The following is a 20,877-nucleotide window of genomic DNA, read 5'->3' as shown; positions in this document are numbered from 1 at the left end:
AATATAATATAATATAATATAATATAATATAATGTAATAAATACAGGGTCTTATATGAGTTTTTGCTCCAAAAGATGCATTAGAGCTGATGGTCCATCTAGGTCTTATTTTCAGGGAAACACGGCATGCTCATTCTGACTTTAAAATACATCAATCTTGCAGCATCATTGGGGGTTTTGTCCTCTGTCTGGAATATTCTTTCTCTAAATCTTTACCTGACTTTTCTTAATGCCATTTAGATTTTAGCTCAAGTGTCTTATTGTATTTATTTATTTAATTGTATTAAATTTATTGTGGTGACATTGGATAATAAAATTATATAGATTTCAAATGTACAATTCTGTAATACCTCATCTGTATATTGCATTTTGTGTTCACCACTGAAAGTCAAATCCCCTTCCATCAAGAGTAATCCCCTTTACTCTTGTCTACCTTCCCCTCACCCCCTTTTCCTCTGTTATCCCCATACTGTTTTCTGTATCTCTGAGTTTTTGTTTGTCTTCTTCATTTGTTGCTTCCAGTTTTATATCCCATGTGCGGGTGAAGTCAAATCGTTCTTGACATTTTCCGTCTGATCTATTTCACTTAGCATGATAATCCATTCTGTTTCAAATGGCAGTATCCCATCTTTTATGGCTAAGTAATATTCCATTGCATATGTGTACCACATCTTCTTTATCCAATCATCTATTCAAGGGCACTTTCATTGTATCCATGTTTTGGCCACCTGAATAACGCTTCAATGAACATAGGATTACATATATTTTTACACACGTTTACAAATTTTGGGGTTAGACACCCAGAAAAGGGATTTCTGGGTCATATGTAATTCTATTCTTAATTATTTTAAAAACCTCCATACTGTTTTCCACAGTGGCTGCACCAGTCTGCATTCCCACCAACAGTGTATGAGGGTTCTTTTTTCTCCACAGCCTCTCCATCACTTGTTATTACTTGTCTTGTTGATGATAGCCATTCTAACAAGTGTGAGGTAATACCTCATTGTTGTTTTGATTTACATTCCCTAATATCTAGTAAAGTTGAGCATCTTTTCATTTATCTGTTGGCCATTTGTTTGTCTTCTTGAGAGAAGTGTCGGTTCAGGTCCTCTACCCATGTTTTAATTTCATTTTTTTTTTGTTATTGAATTGTATCAGTTCTTTACATATTTTGGACATTAATTCCTGATCAGAGATCTTGTTGCAAATATAGTCTTTTTTGGTTGGTTGCCTCTTTGTTTTACTGATGATTTCTTTTGCTGTGCAGAAGCTTTTTAGTTTGATATAATCCCACTCGTTTATTTAGGTTTTTCTTTTACTTTCCTTACTTTAGAGGTCAAATTAATAAATTCTTCTCTAAGGCCATAATTTAGTACCTGTGTTTTCTTCTATGCATTGTATTGTTTCAGGTCTTCTATTTAAGTCTTTGATCCATTTTGAGTTATTTTTGTGTGTGTGTGTGGTGAGAAATAGCAGTCTAGTTTCATTCTTTTGTATGTGGCTCTTTAACAGAGAAGCCAAAAACATACAATGGAGAAAAAGAAAGCCTCTTTAATAAATGGTGCTGAGAACATTGGAAAATGTGTCTTCTTGAGAGAGGTCTTCTCTGACCTACCACTGCAAAATCGCTTTTATCCCAAATCCTTACTGCTGTTATTTTCTGTCACTTTAACCCATTTTATTCCCATCCTAGCACTTATCACTTGCTAAAAACTATTTTCATTTTTTGTTTAAATATATGTTATCTTTCTCACACTACAATTAAGTTTAATGAGACCAGGGACCTAGCCTGTTTTACTCATGAATAACTCTTTAGGAACTAGAATATAGCCTGGTATATAATAGAAATTTGAAATGAATTAATGAATAGATAGGTGGACTATTTATTTATTTACTCATTCATTTATTTATTAGGTGTGACCAGGAGAAGACAGGCAAACTAGTTTTTTTGTTGTTTGTTTTTTTGTTTGTTTTCTTAGCAAAGTTTTATTTGAAATTAAAAGCATATGAGTTGAAAGTCCAATGTACCTCTTTAAGAATCCACCTATATAAGTCTAGTGCCCATCTTGCACCTTACATAATCTTTACAACATTATTGCTTACATTCCCCATACTGTATTTCATATCCCCATGGTAATATTGTGACTACCAATTTGTACATTCTAATCCCTCCACTTTCTCTCTCACTGGCCTGGACTTATCAGGGGGATCACTACTGTGTAGATGTCTGACCACTGCACTGTACACCTGAAGTTAAAGCTGAATAATATTGAATGTCAACTCTAATTATACCTATCTTTATATATCTATATCTACCTATACTATATATCTATATCTCTATTCACAAGATGTAAAGTACAGCAAAGGAAATATAGTCGGTGGTATTGTAAGAGCTATATTTGATGTCAGAGGAGTAGTACATTGCGGGGGTTATCACTTTTTGAGGAGTGTAAATGTCTATTACATTGTTTTATAAACCTGAAACTAATAAAAATATATATTTTTAAAAAGGAGCCCACCTATATAAATGATGAGATTTTAGGACAAAAGTTTAGTTATAATGAGCCCTTTATCTACATTTTGGGTCATAATGAAGACATATGTTGGTGTAAATATGGGTGAGGTGATTTGAAATACTAAGCAATGTATCATTGAATTATATATAGGACATTAAATGAGGGTAATGATTTTAGACTATAATGGAATTTATGCCTATGAATCCCACTTGCAATTAAAGTGAAAGAAAGGATCTAAAAATGTAGCACAACTTTCATTTTCAATTAAAAGTACAAGAAATTAGAATCAAATCTCATGTGATAATTCAGCATTTTAGGTTATAGAGGGAAATATGCTTCTAAGTATAGATTGCCCTAATATGACAAATCTATGTTTCGTCTTCCTTAAGGAAAAATTTCCCAACTATACTTAAATCAGGCAACCCATACCGTAGACAGATTTTGTGTGGCTGGCCAATTATTTTAAGTGTTAGAAAGTTTCTTTACCCTGATTATATCAAATACATGCTAACAAAAGTAGGCATTATGCATTATTTTTTCTGCCATTGATTTTCTGGGCCAAAATACCATTGTTTTGACATGAAAGCCAATGATGATGTCTTATACATATATCTAATTAATTTCGTTAAAATAATCCACTTTCCCCAATGAAAACAAAATATCAATACTAAATTATTTAACTCTCCTCATAATGCATTAGATTCTCAATTCTCAGATAATTTTGATATCCATTTTTCTCAATAAGAATATAAAAACAAATGTTCAATCCACCCCCAGATTTTCCTATTCTCAAAGCAGAATCTATGATAACAGTGGATATTTAATCTATTAGATACTTTTCAAGTTTATCTTCTTAGAAATTATTCAAAATCTAGAAATCCATATAATTGACAAAATTCTTATCAAAATTGTCTAAAACTAAATAGGTCATATTTATTAAAAACAATAAAAATCCACAGCTGATAGAGTTTAGTTTATGTAGGTGTATCAATTATATAGAGATTAGTTAAAACAATCCACTTTTTTGTAACTAACTATTTAAAAACTGCCTCTAGAAAACATTGGCTAAGAAAAATGGCATGGGGACATGAAATACTATGTGATTCACTGATTTTTTTTTAACTAAATTGCAAATAAAACACTAAGATGCTGTCAGAAATCCATCTCAAAATATCTTTGTATTATACTATTTATTTATTTATGCCTTGAACCTCTTTGAAACAAAGACAGAATTAATCCCTAACATTTTTACAACAATCAGTCTGACACTGGACTTTTTATTTCAGCTCACATTACATGACTGTAAAGGGAAATAATGATTTTACAAGAAAAAATAATTAGAAGCTAAGAGATAAATATATTTTTAATGTCACAAAATGCTTAAAAATCTAGAAACAATAAAGTATCAAGCAAAATATGAAAATAATAACTAGCATGTGTTAGATATTGTACAAACAATTTTACATGAATTGTCCCTGTTTCCCATATAAAGCAACTGAGGCTAAAACAATTAAGTAACCCAATGTCTCAGGGCTAGTAAGTGTCAACATTGGGATTTGAATAGAAACAACCTGACTCAGACTCATAATCCCAACCATTACATCATTTTTATCTCCCAATATGGAAAGCTGAAGCCAGCTGGTTAATAGCTGGGGCTAGGATTTGGTATCAAATATCTGCTCTCTCTCACATACTGCCTTCATGGTCAATTAAATTCTTTAAGAGAAATGCTTTTTATTTTAAAAGATCATCTTTTTTCTTTTATTTCATCATACTATAGCTGTTCCAATTAGGAAGTGTGTTAGTCGGCTAGGGCTGCCATAACGAGATAAACAAAATGCTACAGACTGAGAGGCTTAACCAACAGAAATCTATTTTCTCACAGTTCTGGAGGTTGGGAATCTAAGATCAAGGTGCCAGCAGGACTGGTTTCTACTGAAGGCTTTCTCCTTGTCTCACCGACAGCCCCTTCTCACTGTTTCCTCACATAGACTTTTCTCTGTGTGTGCACCTTCCTGATGTCTCTTACTATAAAAACACCGGACCTTTTTATTTGGGACCACACTTTAGGACCTTATTTAACCTTGATTACCTTGTAAACAACCTATTTCCTAATACATTCACATAGGGTTTAAGGTTTCAACATATGGATTCAGGGTCCATAATTCACTTCATAACAGAAAGTTTCATGATGAAATATTAATGATAACTTAGAAGATACATCTTGCATATTTGAGTTATTTAAGAATATTTTTATTTGTAATTTTTGAGATGTTCATGAAAAGTTAAATTCTTGGCATCCATTTCTTTCCCTGAACCTAAAATATAGTGACGCTATCATCACATTTTTACCCCAACTACTTTCTGAAGCAAATACTCTCTTAATTACTCCTGACACAAACTCTTTTAATTTCTCTCCTCTAGACTCTCGCTTCATCACTTACAATATATCTCATTGTTTCATTGTCTCCCTTTAGACTTTTCCTTCCTTTCATTCTATAAACAGGATGGTCTCTCCAATCCTAAAACATAGAATTATTCTTTGTGACCAAATAGTCAGTTTGAATAAACTGCATTTCCTGTTATCCTCATTTTTAATTTAATTCTTAACCTATTGCAACCTGGCCTTCTTTCCCATTTTCCTTTTACTCTCATCACTCAAAGTTACCACTAATCTGCCAACTGTTAATCCCAGTGATATCTTTCTAGGTCCCATCCTCAGTGACTTATCTGAGATCCATGGCCCTGCTGATCACCTTCTCTGGTTGTAACCAATGAATTAGAAACGTGGGGCACTGCATTAAATGACTCTGTTCTTTTCCCCTATGTTTTACTTTCCTGAACTCTTCCTCCTTCTCAGCCCTGTGTCACCCACACTTCTTCCCTTGCTTTCCCATAAAGATAAGCCATTACTAAAACAGAGTCCTTTGCTCACGTTTTCCACTCAATCGATTGACTTATTTTTCTACAAATCTATTGTCTATATGTTCAGTCTTTTTTTTTTCTTTAACCTGCGTTTTTCATTGAAATTTCACAACTCTACGAGGAAAGAGGAATTATCCCTACTTTATAAAAAGTTTACAGCGGGTTTTCTCAAACTCAGCGCTACTGACACTTTAGATTAGATCATTCTTTGTTGTAGGGCCTGTCCTGTGCATTGTAGGAGATTTAGCAGCATTCCTCACCTCTATGTATTGGATGCCCTTAGAAAGCCCAATCGTGACAATTAAAAAAAAAAAAAGTCACCAGATATTGGTAATGTCTCCTGGTTGGAAACAAGAAATAAGAGATAAGACTTAGAGAGATTATGTAACTTGCCTGAGACCACAGAACTATTAGGTTGGTGCAAAAGTAATTGCAGTTTTTGCAATTTTTTTTTTTAACCTTTTAAACTGGAATTATATTTGCACCAACCTAAGTGGTAGATCCGGGATTAATCTTAGGTAGTCTGATTTTTACTAGCCTCTAGTTCTTACATCACATATTAATTACACTTTTCTTTAAGCTCTCCCTTATAATATATACTTTACTCACAACCTCAATTAGGGTCCCCAGACCAATGACTTTCAAATCTATATCTCTATCCTTGAACTTTCCAGATCGAGAAGGCCATCATTTTGCTCAGTGTCCTGTGCATATCTCACCAGCACCTCAAAGTCAACTTAGCCTAACATCATTAACCATCTTCCATCAACATTTACATCTCTGTCTTCCTCGCAAGCTAGAAATCTTTGTTTTATGTATGATTGTTCACTTTTACCTAAGTTCATCAAGTCTATGTTTGTAAGTGCTCCTAAATTTGTTCCTTTTTATTTCTACTTCCACTGCTTTATTCAGGCTATCGACACTCTTCCTTACCTCAAAAGCATTGTTTTTTTCTTCCTTGTTCTCCCTTTTTAATCTTTTAAAAAGATTGTTCCAACAGAATCCAGCTTATCTGTTAACTTTTTTTTGTTTGTTTTTGTTTTTTTTTGTATAAAAGAAACAGCTTAAAGAGGGTATACTAGGCAGATCATGGTCTTGGAGTCAGACAACCCTGGAATTCCAATCCCGCTATGTAGCTCAGAAAAAGCCATTGAGCCTCTCTGATCCTCAGTTTCCTTTTCTGAATTTTTAAAAATGTCATCCCTTCCCATAGAACAAATGTGAGGATTACTTGTGAACGAGTATTACAACAAAGACATCGTACGAGGATGCTCACAATTCTTACATGTATTTCTCGGAACTCTTCCCTTCTTCTCCACCATTGACAATGCTCTGTATCATTTATAAATAGGGGCCTTCCCACATCATAATTTTTGGTCCATGTTTCAATTCGTTACTTGGATGATTCCCACTTTTCCCTGTTTATCCTTCCTTTTCAGGTACCTTATTAGTCTTTACTATTGACTTCTGACATTTCAGAACCAGTTATTTGACCTCTTTGCTACTCTCACAATTTTCTTAAGCCTTTTAAATATGGTTATTCTTCTCCAGGACAAAGAAGCAATTGCAAAAAAAATGAACACTCTTCCAAGTTTTAATTGTCAATAATTAAGCTCCACATATCAATTACAGAAGAAGAATAAATGTCAAACTGACTCTTCTAGGATGGGGACATATTTCATGCCCTGGGCTGATTTGCCCTATTATGTCTTTTAAGATTGTTTCAACTAAAAAGGCAAGCTGATCACAATGCAGTGCAACAGATGTTCTCATACATTGCCACTGGGGAGTGAACTGTATAATGGTTCTAGACAACAATATAAAAATATGCATATTCTTGAATTAGTAATGTCACTACTGAGTAGCTCCTTAAGGAAATATTTCTAAAAGGGGACATAGGTATATGCAAATAATTATTTACATAATAAAAACAAACAAACAATAAAATTAGAATGAGCTTCTTATTTCCCAACACATTTAATAAATTAAGCAGAAAAAGAGACTCAAATTATACTCATGAGATGTTTTTATTAACATGGTAACTTACTAATCCAACGTGATAAGATAATGTGATGTAACGGGCTTTGAAAACACAGAGAATCGTGTTCAAACTTATTTCTCTACTTACAAGTCATATGTTTTGCAATATGATACTTCAGCTCTCAGGAGCCACATTTATCTTTAAAATGGAGTTTGCTTCAACAGAATCTATGTATCTACGTATGTATATATGTATGTATGCATGCATGTGTGTATGAATGTATGTATTTATGCTGCCCTTGTATGGAGGACAATGTAGGAAAAAACTGTAGACAGTGTGATATTATTATTTAAGGAAATATACTAAAGTATTAGGTAATAGTAGTTACCTTTGAATGTCATTATCATATTTACATTTTTCTATTCTTTCCAATTTTTCTCAAAACCGCTATTACATTTATAATCATGTGACATTGACTATATAAAAGATGTAAAAACAAAACAGAACAAAGAAGAGAGAAAAAGTCAACCCTCTAAGAATAACACAACATAAAAAAAAATTCTCACTCAGCCCAAGTAGTTTTTTCACCTAGATGAAACTATACGATCTCTAGTTCATCTGGGAAAACACCATCATCCTCACAAACTACCAACCATGATTTGCCTTTGCTGTTCAGGTTTCTGTTTTCATTAGTTCAATTATATGATTGTAATGGAGCAGATATGACCATCATACTTCATCCAAACTAGTAAATTCTGAAAGGTCCTCCTTGGTAAGTAAAGTTTAATCTGGGACTAAGATTTCACTGTTATTGTAACTAATGCTAATCCAATTCATGTGTTTATGCTATGAGTTACAAAATGAGTATCAAGTGCTAGACATATTGAAAAGAAAAGGAAATAGAATTACCATATGACCCAGCAATCCCTCTCCTGGGTATCTACCCAAAAAATTGGAAATCATTTATACACAAAGACACGTGTGCTCCAATGTTCATTGCAGCTTTGTTTACGGTGGCCAAGACATGGAAACAACCAAAATGTCCTTCAGTAGATGAATGGATAAAGAAGTTGTGGTATATATACACAATGGAATACTATTCGGCGTTAAGGAAAGATGATATAGGAATATTTGTGACAACATGGATGGATCTTGAGAGTATAATGCTAAGCGAAATAAGTCAGACAGAAAAAAGCAGAGAACCCTATGATTTCACTGATATGTGGTATATAAACCAAAAACAACAAAAGAACAAGACAAACAAATGAGAAACAAAAACTCATAGACACAGACAATAGTTTAGTGGTTACCAGAGGGTAAGGGGGTTGGGGGGTTGGAGATGAGGGTAAGGGGGATCAAATACATGGTGATGGAAGGAGAACTGACTCTGATTGGTGAACACACAATGGGATTTATAGATGATGTAATACAGAATTGTACACCTGAAATTATGTAATTTCATTAACAATCGTCACCCCAATAAATTAAAAAAAAGAAAAAAAAGAAAAGAAAAGTCTTACATCTTTATGACCCAGCTAGGCCTGTAATAACAGTCTGCCTAGCAAAGTGTGCCTCCTAAAGTAAGCAAAACCACATAACTCTACCAAAAAAGCATGAATGTCTAAAGCACAATTCAACTTCCACAATGATTACACTGTTGATTTTTAAACCGATTCTTGAGCTTCTGTCAGAAATTGATTGTGGTATCTTCCCCTCCCTGCTTTATCTCTAAAACAAGGAGCATTATAATTCTCTCCGTAAATAAACAGCCAAAAACACTGCTTGGAAGATTTTTAAAGATAATTTCAAATATGACCTTTTTAAAAATTAAATTTATGGGGGTGACAATGGTTAGTAAAATTACGTAGGTTTCAAGTGTAAAATTCTGTAGCACATCATCTATATATCACATTGTGTGACCTTTTCCATTGAAAAATGTAAGATTGATTTTTTCAGATTTGGAAACTGAAAGTTTTCCCAGTTTCTCTTATTTATTCATGCAACTGGTTTATGAGTTCCAAAGACACTGTTGAATCTCTAAATAACAGTTTTTAAAACATCCAGTGGGGAAAAAAATGCAAGCATTGGAAATACAGAAAGGTTTTATAAAGCACTTATGGGAAAAAATGAATTATATATTCATCAGTATAAAACAAAACAATAATGTAATTAACAAAACCAAAGCTCTGATTGTAATATTTTAAAACTGATTAACTGTGAACTCCAACATCAATTTCCATTCATCATCTGATCGTAAAGTTTAAAAAAGAAAAAAAAAGTATTTTTAACTGCCAATGGACTTCTCTTTTGAAATATCTGAATACCACTCAGACAGTACCAACTTAACATATCCATACCTGAATTGACCCATTACTTCCATCTCAACCTGCTTTATCTCCCATACTCTTGATCTGTTATAACATCCACCAAGGCTTTCAAGGAAGAAGGACTTTTCTCTCACCTCCCACATTTAATTATTCCCCCAGATCTGCTTTGGAGTACTGTTTAAACACTTTAATCTCTAGTGAACAATTTCCAGGGCTGTGGCTACAGTCTCCCTGCTTGAGTTCCTCACCCATTGAAGTCAATCTTCTACCTTCTTTCTTCAAAAAACAAATACAAACTGCAGTAACAACACCCCTCTGTTGGTTCTTCATTGCCCAGATGATAAAAATCTCTATTTTTTTAGTTTGAGGTATTAGGAGATTTCTATATAATCTGTCCTCATCTCTTCTTTCTAACCTTATCTCCCAGCACTCCACCTAATTAACTGTCCAGTTCCTTGCCTCATAAACCCTCAGTTCTTGCCATATTCCACTTATTACCGTACAATGGTCTTTCCAAATTTCTTATCTTTGTGTATGTCCTTCCCTCACTGGGAGCTGTCTTTACCCTCCCTTCTTTACTTGTAAAATCCCTGTTCAAACTTAAAGACTGCACTCACATATCACTTTCCTTTTTTTTTTTTTTTTTTTTTTTTTTTTAGCAAGCTCTCCAAGATGCTACAGGCTGGTTAATACTGGGGTGGTTTCTCATGTTGAATGAATAAATGCATGAGTTGTGTATCTTGCTAATTTAAATCTTAATGTGATTCAGGGGGAAAAGCACCGAAACAGATGTCATGAGACCTCTCTGTTGTAATCCCATCCTTCATACTCAAAAGTCTGGACAATCCATATTCCCTCCAGGACTCACCTTTCTCATTTCTAAACTAAAGAGTTTGGAAGAGAGGGTTTTCAAGGTAGCATTATGTTCTACAATTCTAAGATATAACAAACTCATTAGAATACAATAATGTGAATGCATTACCTATCTTGATTAATTCTTATTATTAAACAGCATGATTTGAGAGCACTTGACACTTCTGAGTCTCAATTTCCTCATCTGTAAAATAAAGCTAATCTATTATAGTATCTAGAAAACTACAGCCTTTGCACCAACTGACAGAGTGAAGCTTTTATAACAAAGAACTGGTCACAAAGCTGAAAATATTTACTATCTCACCCTTTATAGAAAAATTTTGTCAAACCCTGGTATGTTAGGCCCCTCCTGTTTATCCTTCTTAAATATCTGCTATGACTTTCTAACTAACCTGGTCACCATCTAAAAATTTTTAACAATGTTCTTACACAAAAAATGTGCTAAACACCATTAATGGTCCCCAACACATTAATGACACAGGACCTCTTTTATTTTGAAGAGAGTCAATAGGTTACCAAAGAGTACTGTTAGAACTTTTATAGAGTTGTGATTTAATAGATTACAAATTACACATACAACAGTAATAAAAATAATATTTACAGATTTGCCTTTAAACCCCCAAAATACTAGATTTCTGAGTGACTGACATATGACAAATTACCAGTAAGTTCTAGTTGGCTGGATGAAACAAGAGACTGGGCTTTCCCGATGGAGTGCTCTGGTTGGTGATGTCACATATCGTTTCTTAAAGGACTTGTTGTAGGAAAAGGGTCAACCATTTCAAAGCATCATACCTCTTTCCATGGCTTCACACAACAGATACAATCTTTGGATATATTCGTTCTCCCGAGGAAATGTGCTTATTTTATAGTTAGATCATGCTTGCACAGGGCATGCTATCATTCAATTCACATCATTAAATTAAACCAACATAATGTCTCTCCTTTTTTCTAAACTTCTGGATTTTATCTCTCCCACTTAATTCATATTTTTGTAAGGCTTACAAAATCAATAAAAGCTCTATTAAAAAAATAAGAATAAGAAGAAAAAGCCCAAATGGTTGTAGCTGACACCAAGCTTAGTGAGGCACATTTGTTTTCTTGTGATCACCCTGCCAATATCCTCACATCACCCCAGATTTCATTCTGGAAAATGAACCAAAATAAAATCCACTTAGGCTATAGGAAAGGCTAAGGCTGTGAAATATTTTAACTTTATCACCCTATCAGTTAAGCAATGTGGCTACAGGTAATGTGGCATGTGGAGTCCCTATAGTCCTATCATGTGGCCACAGAATGGCAAGCTATATAAAGACAAGGACTCAGGTGACCGAGGTGGGATAAATACCACTGGTTTCAGGCATGGGCCTTCATGTGACTGACCTGCTTGGTGGGGTTAAAATGGTTCCTGAAAGATTCTGCTATCCCAATTAGTTCCCTTCCCCTTTCCCCACTTAGAATCTGAAAATTCTAAAATCTTGTAGATTGTCACGTTTTTTTAGTCTTCAGGGCTATATCATCAAAATGCAAATAACTTGCAGAGAACCATCTTATTCTCTAATTAGCTATTAGCCAAATTAATGCAAAGCCTGAAGCAAAGTCCGAGAGAACACAGAATGAAATTAAATGCAGGGATCAAAACAATCAAAGAAACATGGTGTGTGCATAGGGGGAGGGGAGTGATGAGAATGGATAGTGCCTACAGAAGAGTAAAGTGGGGGAAGAGGAAACTGGGGGAAAAGGGTATCAGAAGGGGAAGGAAGTAGATAGGTGGCACCTGGAGAACAAACAAGGGAGGGCACTCAGATCAGTATTCTTTATGCCTTCGCTTTATTTAATAGACAGGCTGAGCACTGCATGGAGGAGAATCAGAACAGGCCCGCTGGAGGCTGCACTCACTTATTGTTTAAGTCAGGGGTCAGCAAACTGTGGCTCACCAGCCAAATTCAGTCTGTTGTCTGACCATTAGCTAAGAATGATTTTTACATTTTTAAATTGAGGAAATGAAAAAGTCTTAAAAGATAAATAATACTTCTTGACACATGCAAATAATATAAAAGTCAAATTTCAGTGTCCATCAGCAAAGCTTTATTGGAACACGACCAAGGTCATTCATATCTGCATTGTCATTGTCTGCTTTTGCTCTACAGCAGCAGAGTTGAATGGGTGCAACAGAGATCATTTCACCCAGAAATCATAAAATATTTGCCATCGGGCCCTTTATATACAAAAAAAAATTTCTACCCTTGGTCCATAGTCATGTATTTACGGCTTCACACTTGCATACCCTACTCAGAAAGCAAAATTCCTGCACTAAACACAGCCCACTCTGTTTGTCGGGTAGCTTAGTGACCATCTATCGTCCTTGAGCATGTGCCACAGTGAGCCTCCGAGCTCCCACCCCCAAGTAGCCTATCAGTAAAACCCGTAGCACCGTGCCTGACAGAAGTTGGATGAATACTGTATTCTCCTCATGTTCCATCTCTTCTGACATTCTGCGTCCTGACATGAATGGCTTCCCAGGCTCCTGCCTGGATGGTCCATTGCTTGATGTACCTAGTCCAGAGCGTGCATTTAGTATTTTTGTTTGTTTGGCCTCATACGTAGAGCTGAATGGTTGAATAGCCACAGCAAAGGGAAAAGGAGAAAGGCACCAACCCACCATTAGCATGAAGGCTGGGAGAAAATGTGGCTAGAGCCCAGGATCAGAAGCACGGTCTTTGGAGCCTGATGCAGGTGTGGTTACAGAGCTAGACTGGTACGAGAAAGAGGCTACATGTGGAAGGTAGGGCGACTAGGAAGATGGGAGGTTTTGCTACCAGCACCGGTAAAGAAACAAACAAAAAACATTTTAATACAGGCACAGATCTGTCTCTATTTAAGTGAGTCTTAACCATGTTTCCCCGAAAATAAGACCTAGCCGATAGCCAGCTGTAATGCGTCTTTTGGAGCAAAAATGAATATAAGACCCGGTCTTATATTATAGCAAAATAAGACCGGGTCTTATATTCATTTTATATTATAGCAAAATAAGACCGGGTCTTATATTCATTTTTGCTCCAAATGATGCATTAGAGCTGAGTGTCCAGCTAGGTCTTATTTTCGGGGAAACAGGGTATATACTCAGATTTCAAACATATATTGAATGTGTGTCTTGTTCATCTCAGTAGTGCAAGTACCGAAGACAGGAAGCATGCATTCGTTATTATCTTTCTTAATGAATAAATGTCAAAATTTCCTAGTCTGGCTCTAATTCCAGTTTTAATACCTAGGTACCAATTTGGGTATTAAGAAATAGTCTTCGATTTATCAATTTTAGTGACTTTTTCTCTATGTCCCCTCTTTCTTGGTAACCTATTTGCTACTCTATTGCTTTTATGGGTCTGGGGACCAGCCTTAGACTTATAAACTGCTTCCTAATCAGAAGGGAAACGTCCTGGTGTTTTTCAGATGTTACCTTTTAGTTGTTTTTCAGATGTTACCTTTTAGTTGTTGAAAGGAGGCACTAAAGACGCCTTGTTATTTTTTTTATGTATTCCATTCTCACCACTTTACTAAAACTTCCAAGGAGAGACCTGGAGTGTGCTGTGTGGGAGACCACGGTGGGGCAGAGGGGTGGCGGGGACACACAGGGAGCTCAAACAACTATTTGCCAACTAGTGTGAAAATAATTCCGTTTTCTTAACCAGTATGCCCACATCTTGGAGGTTACACAACATATCTGAGACAGAGTTACAAGTCCAACTTAGAACTTAGTGTCCTGGGAGGGAGATATATAGCTCTTTTAATATTTACTAGTAGTGATGTTATTCTCTTTAACAATAATCTCAACAGGTCTAAAAACAAAGGATCTTACTTGAACTTCTAACTCCGTCAACAACTGCTGATGTCAATGATGAAGTAGACATTCTGTAACCGATTACAAAACCCAATAATGTACTTATTTTTATATTTATTTATTTTCATGGATTCCAAAACTACGGGGTGCTAAAGACACCTAATTGTTTTTATATATTCAGAAAATTTGTTAATAAAAATAGATTGTTCTGTTTGCCTAATATTCTTTTTTAGTCTAGTTTCACAAATTTTGGAATTATTGGAGATAGTTACTAAGATAATGATTAGGCTACAAGAAACCAATTCTCAGAAAATACATTTTGAGGCAACCGTGTATCTATTTATCATTTACTAGTTTGCTAATGAGTATTTAAAAAAATTCCGACATGTATGATTAGCTACAATAATGTTCTTTTGCTCTGCCTATGGAGGGATAAATCATAATCACTGGCTTATGTAACATGGTACCTTGCTTGTAAATTTGGGAAAGAAGTCACTCCTGTTGACAGTGCTAATATCCACCATCTGCTTGAATGGGATAAAGCCCTGGTGCTCCCCTAATTGGCAATAAATTAGGAACCAGCAGCAGGCTTTTGACAGGATACGTCAGCTACAGTTTGATTTTTTTGTTAAGCTGTGAATTCAATATTTGGTGGAAAGCCAAAGTTCTCTCCTAAGAGTATAGAAATGCACCTCTTGAATCCTAGACTCAGGCTGTCTTATCTATGTTTATGATTAAAGCTAGACCTCTCTGTATATTATATCTTGCCTGCTGATTATAGAAAAAAAAATGGCTAAATCCAAGAAATGTCTATGCCTTTTGTGAGAAGAGCAAGGGAACATTTACTGAGAGCTTACTGCACACTTTGTGCTGTCCATGGACATTTCCATATGTAAAACTGATCTTCAAACTAATTTTATAATTTAGGTAATATTATGGGGAAACTGAAATAGAATTTAAGTAACTTGTCCATGCTGTCATAAAATGGTGCAGGCAATATTCAAGTATTGAGCTTTCTTTGCCAAAGCCCATGCAGTCTTCTCTGTGCACTGCATATGACTACGTTTGGAAAAAAGAGAAAATTAGGATGAGGCAAAATAATTTGTGTGGTGCTACTTGATATGTTTTCATTTCTCCGGACCTCCTTTAACTAAACTGAAGGAGCTAGACTGGATGACGCACAAAGTCTCATCCCGTTTGATTCTCTGTGATTAGATTAATCTGGACTTTACCCTTTACCAAGAAACCTTATCAAATTATTAAACTTCTATGGGCTTCACTTTCACTATCTGCCTTCCAGGAGAGAGTTCACACATGTGGAAATGCATAAATTAGATAGGACTGTAGGGATATAAACTGATTTGTTTAACCATTGACCCCCTGGCAAACTCTCAGGGCCAGTCTCACTCTTCACCTCATCAGATTTCCTTGCTTTATGCTTTAGCGACAAGATTAAGGCCATCCATATCTCCATAACTTTTTTTTTTTTATCTGCATCTCTATACATTTTCAGCCTCTCCCCTTTTCTGCTAGTTTTAGAAAGAAAAAAAGGAAAAGAAAGGAAGAAATGTATGTTCTCCAAATTCTCCAATTTTTATTGTTCACAATTTCTTCCCCTGTGGCCCCATTTCCATCTTCCTGGATTCTTGCATATTCCCATCATAAGGAAACTCTCTAAGACCCTGCTAATTCCTCATGCTTCCTCCCTCATTCGTTTTCCTTTCTTTAACCAAATTTCTTGAAAGAACCCTTCATTCTCTCACTTCCTCAATACCCAGTCACTCATGTAATCTGGATTCCATTTTCACCACTTTATTAAAACTTTTCTCCCAGGTTAGTAAACCTATTGCCCTTGTCTCAACCTGTATGTCCTTTGGCTTCACACTTGCATTTTACACCACTGATTACCCCCTTCTCCTGAAATCTTCTTTGGTTTCTGAGGTTTCCTACACTGCTCTGATTGCTGACATCTCAGTTTTATCATTGTTTTTTTCTTCCTTTTTAATATAAGAATTTTCCCAAATTCTAAACTCATTTCTTTTTTCTTCTCCATTTTCATGCAATTCCATCTAGTTTCATGGCCTCAGCTATTCATTCTAGGTAAGCAAACTTTAAGTTAATTTTAAGTTAACTCAAGCAAGAGTTCTTATCCCACATTTTGCATCTCCTGCAGGACATCTGCTCTTGAGTGTCCAACTCGCATGTCAAATTCCTTATATTTTTTGTGGCATATCACTGTGCCTCCAAAACGGATTCCTCTTCTATAGTCCTTCCAGATCTTCTTAATCCCAACTACAACCCTAATTTTCCCTTCACATTCAACCAAAATCAGAATCACATTCTGATTTTACCACTTCATTCTTATGCTTCCTCCTATAAATGGTCTCAGCATCACCACTTGGATTTATAGACTCCTAACAAGATATTCTGCCTCCAACCTCTCCCTCTAATTCATCTTAGAAAGCATTCTCAGATGAGACTACCAAATACAGTGTCACAGTGACACTATTCCACCGTATAAAATTGTCAATTACCCTTATCCCAGCATTCAGTGTTCTTGGTGAGCAAGCCCCAGAACATTTGTGAACTTCTTTGTCACACACCTCGTCCAACTTCTTTTACTCAGTCTCAGTCTAGCCAATTGAAATGGCTCATAGTTCCCATACGGGTATTGCTTACCCTTTTCACTCTATATGGGCCTCCCCTATATTTCCAGATCCATGTAATAATACCGTTTCTTTCATGAAGATGCCCGATTTTCTTCATAAGTAGTCACTCCCTTTCCAGACTCCCATAAATGTGTATTCTGGAACCTTCTTACATTCTGCCTTGCGTGATGATTATTTATGTATATGTTACAGCTTCTGTTAGAAGCTAGGCCCCAAGCCAGGATAGGTGCTATTCCTTTGATTCTTCTCATGGCCCCTAACAATGCCTTGTATATGGTAGATCCTCAGCAAAATATTAGTTGAATGAAAGAATGATTGAAGGGGTAATTATTTCTGGGAACCAGACAAAGCGTATTTATTTCAGAAATGTTGATGGATAGAACTGCCATTCTGAAGCTGTGGCGCTGCTCTGGATCTAGAGATCCAACAAAAAGGGGCCTCCCAGAGTGTGATTCATGACTCAGTGGGATCCCTCTCCACCCAGAGCCCCCTGAGCTCAACATTCAACTCCATCATTTTGGCCGATCATATGCTTCCCCTTAGTTTCATTCCACACTGAGCCTTACAGCTATTCCAGCTCTAAGGGCTCCACTAAAATGAGCATTTTACAGTTCTCATTGAGTTGGGCACTTGGCTTTTCTGATAAACTTATCCATAAACTCTGCAATGAGGAAAAATCTGGTGGACTGCTTCCAGATAATCCACATGCCTTTTAACCACTGTCGTATAAAGTCAACACTCTGTTATTTGTAGTTTAACCTATAAAGCATTCAGGTAATGAAAATAACAAACCAGAACAGAGAGAAAGAATAGGGCTAGGTATCACCAAACAAATGTTTAATGGCCCTAAATATATACCTATGTCTAGAACTGATGCTTTCTTTAAAAGTGTCATCCTTAAATGTTTCTATTATAGGAGTATGGGGATGGAAGAATAGAAGACATAACAAACATACATAAGGAATACTCCATTTCATAATATTAATAATAGTAGTATTAATAATTTCATATATTATTATAGATATTATTATTCTAAAAATTTACACAAATAACTAGCATTGGTTAAGTGCCTCCTGAGTAAAAACACTTGGACACATTCTTTCCTCAGGTGTTCCCATTAATCCTCACAATATCATTATAATGCATTATACCCAGTTTACAGATGAGCCAACTGAGGTGAAGTTCATACCGTGTTTTCCCGAAAATAAGACCAGGTCTTATACTAAGGTTTGCTCCAAAAGACACATTCGGGCTTATGTTCAGGGGATGTCATCCTGAAAAATCTTGCTAGGGCTTATTTTCTGGTTAGGTCTTATTTTGGGGAAAACACAGTAGTGGTCAAGTATCTTGTTGAAGATCGCAAAGCTAGAAGGGCAGAGCTAACCACTTTCAAAAATAATGGAAAATGAGAATCAAATATAGAACTCATTTTAAAATGAAAAGATTCAAAATAAATACTACAGCTCAATAAAATGATGTCTAATTCCAGGAACTCAAGCATGTCACTGATATGAGTGTGCAATACGCATAATAAAGCAATGTACTTACTCTCTGTCGATCACAAGGCAGGTTACAGCTTCTGCAGCAATTACGTTTGCTGTTCTCACATCTTCCCTACATAAAAAAATAGACAGACATTGAAGTAAAATAATCTTTAATATCAAAGAAAGGTGCTCATTGTGATTAATTCGGGAAACATACTAAATTATGTATACTCTTCTGATTCACCAACTTCCAGATTTAAGCTTCGTTCATGTTTCAAATGTCTTTGTCCTGAAAAACAACCTTATTCTTGTCATGAATCACACGAATCCTACGGTTATAATCTTCAAACTTAAAGTTTCACTTATACATGTGAACTAAAATTATATATCATCATTCACTGTGCTCTTTGGGGAATTAACGAATTAATTGGACACTAATAAAGACAGCAATGAACATGCATAGAGAAAAAGTTTTAAACGGCCTGAAGATATATTTCCAGACATTGAGTATCTAATCCTTTTGGGTGTGAATTTGTCATTATAACCTTGAGAACAATTGATCTGTTTTAATTATTTCCTTACTTTAGAGACCTTGTTTTTAATGTGGCTAAGATTTGGGCAACTTACAATACATACTTATTCATCTACCCTAGAATTTCAACAATATTTGCCAAATTTTAATCACACTGACTGAAATTTGTATATACTCTCTCTTTAGAAGCTTCTAATTTGTCACTGTAAGAATATCTATCAATCTCTTGAACCTTTAAAAATCTGCCCTGATATCTTTGTCTTCTCCAGCGGTCAAAGGTGGATTTGGTAAAGTAAAATTCACATTACATTTTGAATTATTAAAAATTTAACGGTACTACTGTCATGAAAGCATTATATACTTCGAATGTACTCTTTTCTTATTAAAGTAAAATGTGTAAGTTAAATAATTAATGATGAATATAAGTTTGAAAAACATTACAGAGTTATGTAGACAGGAAATAATATAGCGTTATTATATTCTAAAGATCATCAAAACATTATATGTCTCTAATAACAGGCTATGAAATCTTGAAAATAAAGCTGTTCCCAGTGAATTTTTATTTTTTTTTTCAAAATACAGTAAGTTTTCACACATACTTCTGAACTCGCTATTTTTTTCTACTGAATTTGTATTGTTGTTACACCATGCTGTTCAGATTACAATTGCTTTCCAGTAACTATTCATAATTAGTATTTGGTAAAGCAACTTTCTCCTTACTAAAATTCTGTTTTGGAAATATCTTGATGATACTCTTAAGCATTAATATTTCATATAGCCTTTCAAATAATTTTTCCTCTTCGAAAGAAACTCACATTGGGACTCTGGTAAAGTTGTATTACATTTATAAACTGATTTAAGAAAAAGGGCTTTCTGATTATATTCATTTTCCATACAAGAACATGGCATAAGTCTCCACTTGTTCAGGTCTAGTTTTTTTTGTCTTTAAATACAATTTCTTAATATTTTTCAATTGGGTCTTGACATTTTAAAAACAGTATTCGTAGTTGTTTTATATCATTAGTTTTTCTTATGAGTTACATCCCTTTCCCATTTCTGTTTCTCACTGGTTACTATTATGAAAGAAAAAAAGCTATTGATGTGTATGTTTAATCCAACTATCATACAAAATTCTCATCTGATTCTAAAATTTTTATTACACTCTCCTCAACTCCCAGTATCATCCTCACAGTTACTCCCTGCACGTACTCCCTTCCAGTCAAACTGGCTTCCTTTCAATTACTGAACACCTCATCTGCTTTCTGTCATGAGTTCTTCTTCACATGCCTTCTCTAAGCCCAGAAGTCCCTCTCCAACTCCCTGCCTAGTTCATCCCTGCTAATCCTTTAGATCTCGGCCTAAGTGTCCCTTTCTCAGGGTTGTCATCTGAATTAACTTGATCAGCTTCCCTGTTTATCTGTTCTCATAGCCTTAAGTACCTCTTCAACCATCTCTCACAGTTTGTAATTGATGCATTTACTTGTGTGGTTACTTGTTTAATGACCCTGTGTGCCTCCTCCTAAACCACATGAAGGCAGGTTCCATGGCTACTTTTGCTGTCCACTTTATTTGGAACAGCTGTCACAGAGGAGGTGCTTAGTAAGTGGCTGGTGTGGAAACAGCAAACTCATCACAGTCCTGGGCCCTTGGGCCCCAGGCTTTGAGGCACACAGTTGATTTTACAAACAGCTACAAGTTTCCTCTTCAGTCAAAACAGGATGATAAGAATGCCC

At 35.4% G+C, this 20,877-nt stretch overlaps 1 protein-coding gene across 3 annotated transcripts in view; it reads right to left on the bottom strand.

Annotated features, from left to right (window-relative positions):
* Positions 1-20,877, bottom strand: part of PRKG1 (protein kinase cGMP-dependent 1) — a 1,143,489-nt gene that overhangs the window by 110,221 nt on the left and 1,012,391 nt on the right. For all 3 annotated transcript variants that reach the window (XM_081075399.1, XM_081075398.1, XM_081075400.1), the window contains one exon: positions 18,677-18,742. In XM_081075399.1, coding sequence (XP_080931525.1) covers positions 18,677-18,742 — 66 coding nt within the window. The remainder of the gene's footprint in view (positions 1-18,676; positions 18,743-20,877) is intronic.

The sequence above is a fragment of the Rhinolophus hipposideros genome (genome assembly GCF_964194185.1).
Source record: "Rhinolophus hipposideros genome assembly, chromosome: 15".
Lineage (NCBI taxonomy): Eukaryota > Metazoa > Chordata > Mammalia > Chiroptera > Rhinolophidae > Rhinolophus > Rhinolophus hipposideros.
Note: the sequence above shows the minus strand (reverse complement) of the source record. Positions and strands in the feature narration are given on the sequence as shown.